At 32.5% G+C, this 1,878-nt stretch overlaps 1 protein-coding gene across 1 annotated transcript; it reads left to right on the plus strand.

Annotated features, from left to right (window-relative positions):
* LOC111619064 lies at positions 1 to 1,654 on the plus strand. The gene is made up of 2 exons (XM_023360711.1): positions 1 to 166; positions 243 to 1,654. Exons 1-2 carry the CDS (start codon positions 129 to 131, stop codon positions 1,249 to 1,251), a joined length of 1,047 nt encoding a protein of 348 aa, XP_023216479.1. The 5' UTR covers positions 1 to 128; the 3' UTR covers positions 1,252 to 1,654.
* The last annotated feature ends 224 nt before the right edge of the window (positions 1,655 to 1,878 follow it).

A 1,878-nucleotide genomic window follows, 5' to 3' on the forward strand; every position in this document is an offset into this window, starting at 1 on the left:
CGAGCGAGATACGAATCCGAAACGAAGAAAACGAAGAAATTATTATATCAGAAGCTCAGTTAAATAAAGTTCTGAACAGGCAATTGGAACTTCTCATTACATATGTTGAAAGTTCGAAAGTACTGTATATGCCTTATCGAATCGAGACCATCAGACAATTCGTTACGTAAGTTTTTACGAAACTTACCTTTCATTTAATTACAATACTTTGTAATACATTATAATTTATATATTTTAAACAGTTATGTACAGACGGACGATCCCGGATTGACATCTATTACACACGCATTCGATCTCTATAAATTGAGTTTAAGATACGAGTTAGATAATTTAAGACTGAAATGCAGATCATATATCATCCAGAAAATAAATCTGCATACCGTCTGTGCAATCCACGATTTTGCACGTGAGATCGATAATCTGCTCATAACTTACTATTGCTGGCAAGCTTTCGACAAACACGGAGAAAGACTATTTGCAACAGTCGACTTTATGTGCTGTAAAATTGCAACAATTGATAGACTGCTATCTCGAGCGATATATGAATCTGTCAGTGAAGTGCGTTTATTCCAAGCCGTGTATGACTGGAGCATAGAAGAAATTAAAAGAAAATTGGGTGCAGACAACTTTTATTCCATGAATGAAGAATCGAAAAGGAATGCAATAAGAAATGTTATGGAGCAATTTATTGGAAAAGTCAGATTTCTTGCCATGAATGAAAACGAATTGCAAAATTTTGTTTTTAAAATGAACTTGTTAAGCGAATTAGAAAAGAGTCATATCTGGCATGCTTTTAAGACTGGTAATTATTCCTTGTATCCCAGTTACTTCAGTCGAGAAACAAAAACCAGAAGAAGAATAAATTATTCTAGCTTCTTCTCGTACATAAATCGTGGAGATCCTTTTATGGTCGCAAACAGAAAGATGAAAGATCACATATGTTTTAGCAGCGAAGTAGTTGTGAGAAAAGATTGTTACGTCACGGCTCTTCGATTTCCGATTAAGCTTCGCGAATGTTTTCCAATGTTCGTATACGGGTGTATTAATAAGAATTTGGACAACGAACAGTTTTCGTTTGACACCGTTTGCAATTCAGAGGGAGTAGCAGATCTGCAAACGAGTTTGTATCTAGAAAAATATTGGTCAATTCGTTTCTTTGCTTTGTTTTTACACGCTGGAAATGTCCAACCCGATATCACGTTTTCACCTGAACTGAGTTACTTTGTGAGCGACGAAGGAAACAGATGCTAGGAAATTTGAAGACAAATTTCTAACCTGTGACAGAAACCTTGTGAATAATATTTACTTTTCGTTTGATTTTATATTTTTGAAGTCAAAAGTTTCCCTGGAAACAAGTGAAATCTAAACGAGAATATAAAGTTTATTCGAATATGATTATTTCTTACTGTATCAATCTAAAATTTCCGCAAAATATGTGTGTACGTGAACGGGATAACGAATTTTATTGGGAAAACAAAATTTAAATTTTAAGTGCTTATTAATGTATTGTATCTGAAATGTATATTGTCATTAGTCGAGTTGTTTTTAATTCAAAATTTAGTATTTGCAAATATATCATCATCAAGAACGTTTATAATTGTCAGCATTTGAATGATAATTACCTGGGTGATTTTACTTTTTATTGTAGTAGATGTTCGAGAAATAAATATAATTACAATCTTTCAGCATTAATCTTTTCATATTCCTATCGTCATTAACATGAAGAAAGAAAAGTTAAGACTAGAATTTTTGTCTAAATGTAAAATCTATTCAATTTCCGCATTTCAATTTCAGTATTTACGGTATTGTTCTTTGTATTCGTTGTATAGAATGTGATGTTTTACAATTCTTCTCATGTACGACACTTTTCGTAAATTT

The sequence above is a fragment of the Centruroides sculpturatus genome, unplaced genomic scaffold (assembly GCF_000671375.1).
Source record: "Centruroides sculpturatus isolate CEXI.00-Female unplaced genomic scaffold, Cexi_2.0 scaffold170, whole genome shotgun sequence".
Lineage (NCBI taxonomy): Eukaryota > Metazoa > Arthropoda > Arachnida > Scorpiones > Buthidae > Centruroides > Centruroides sculpturatus.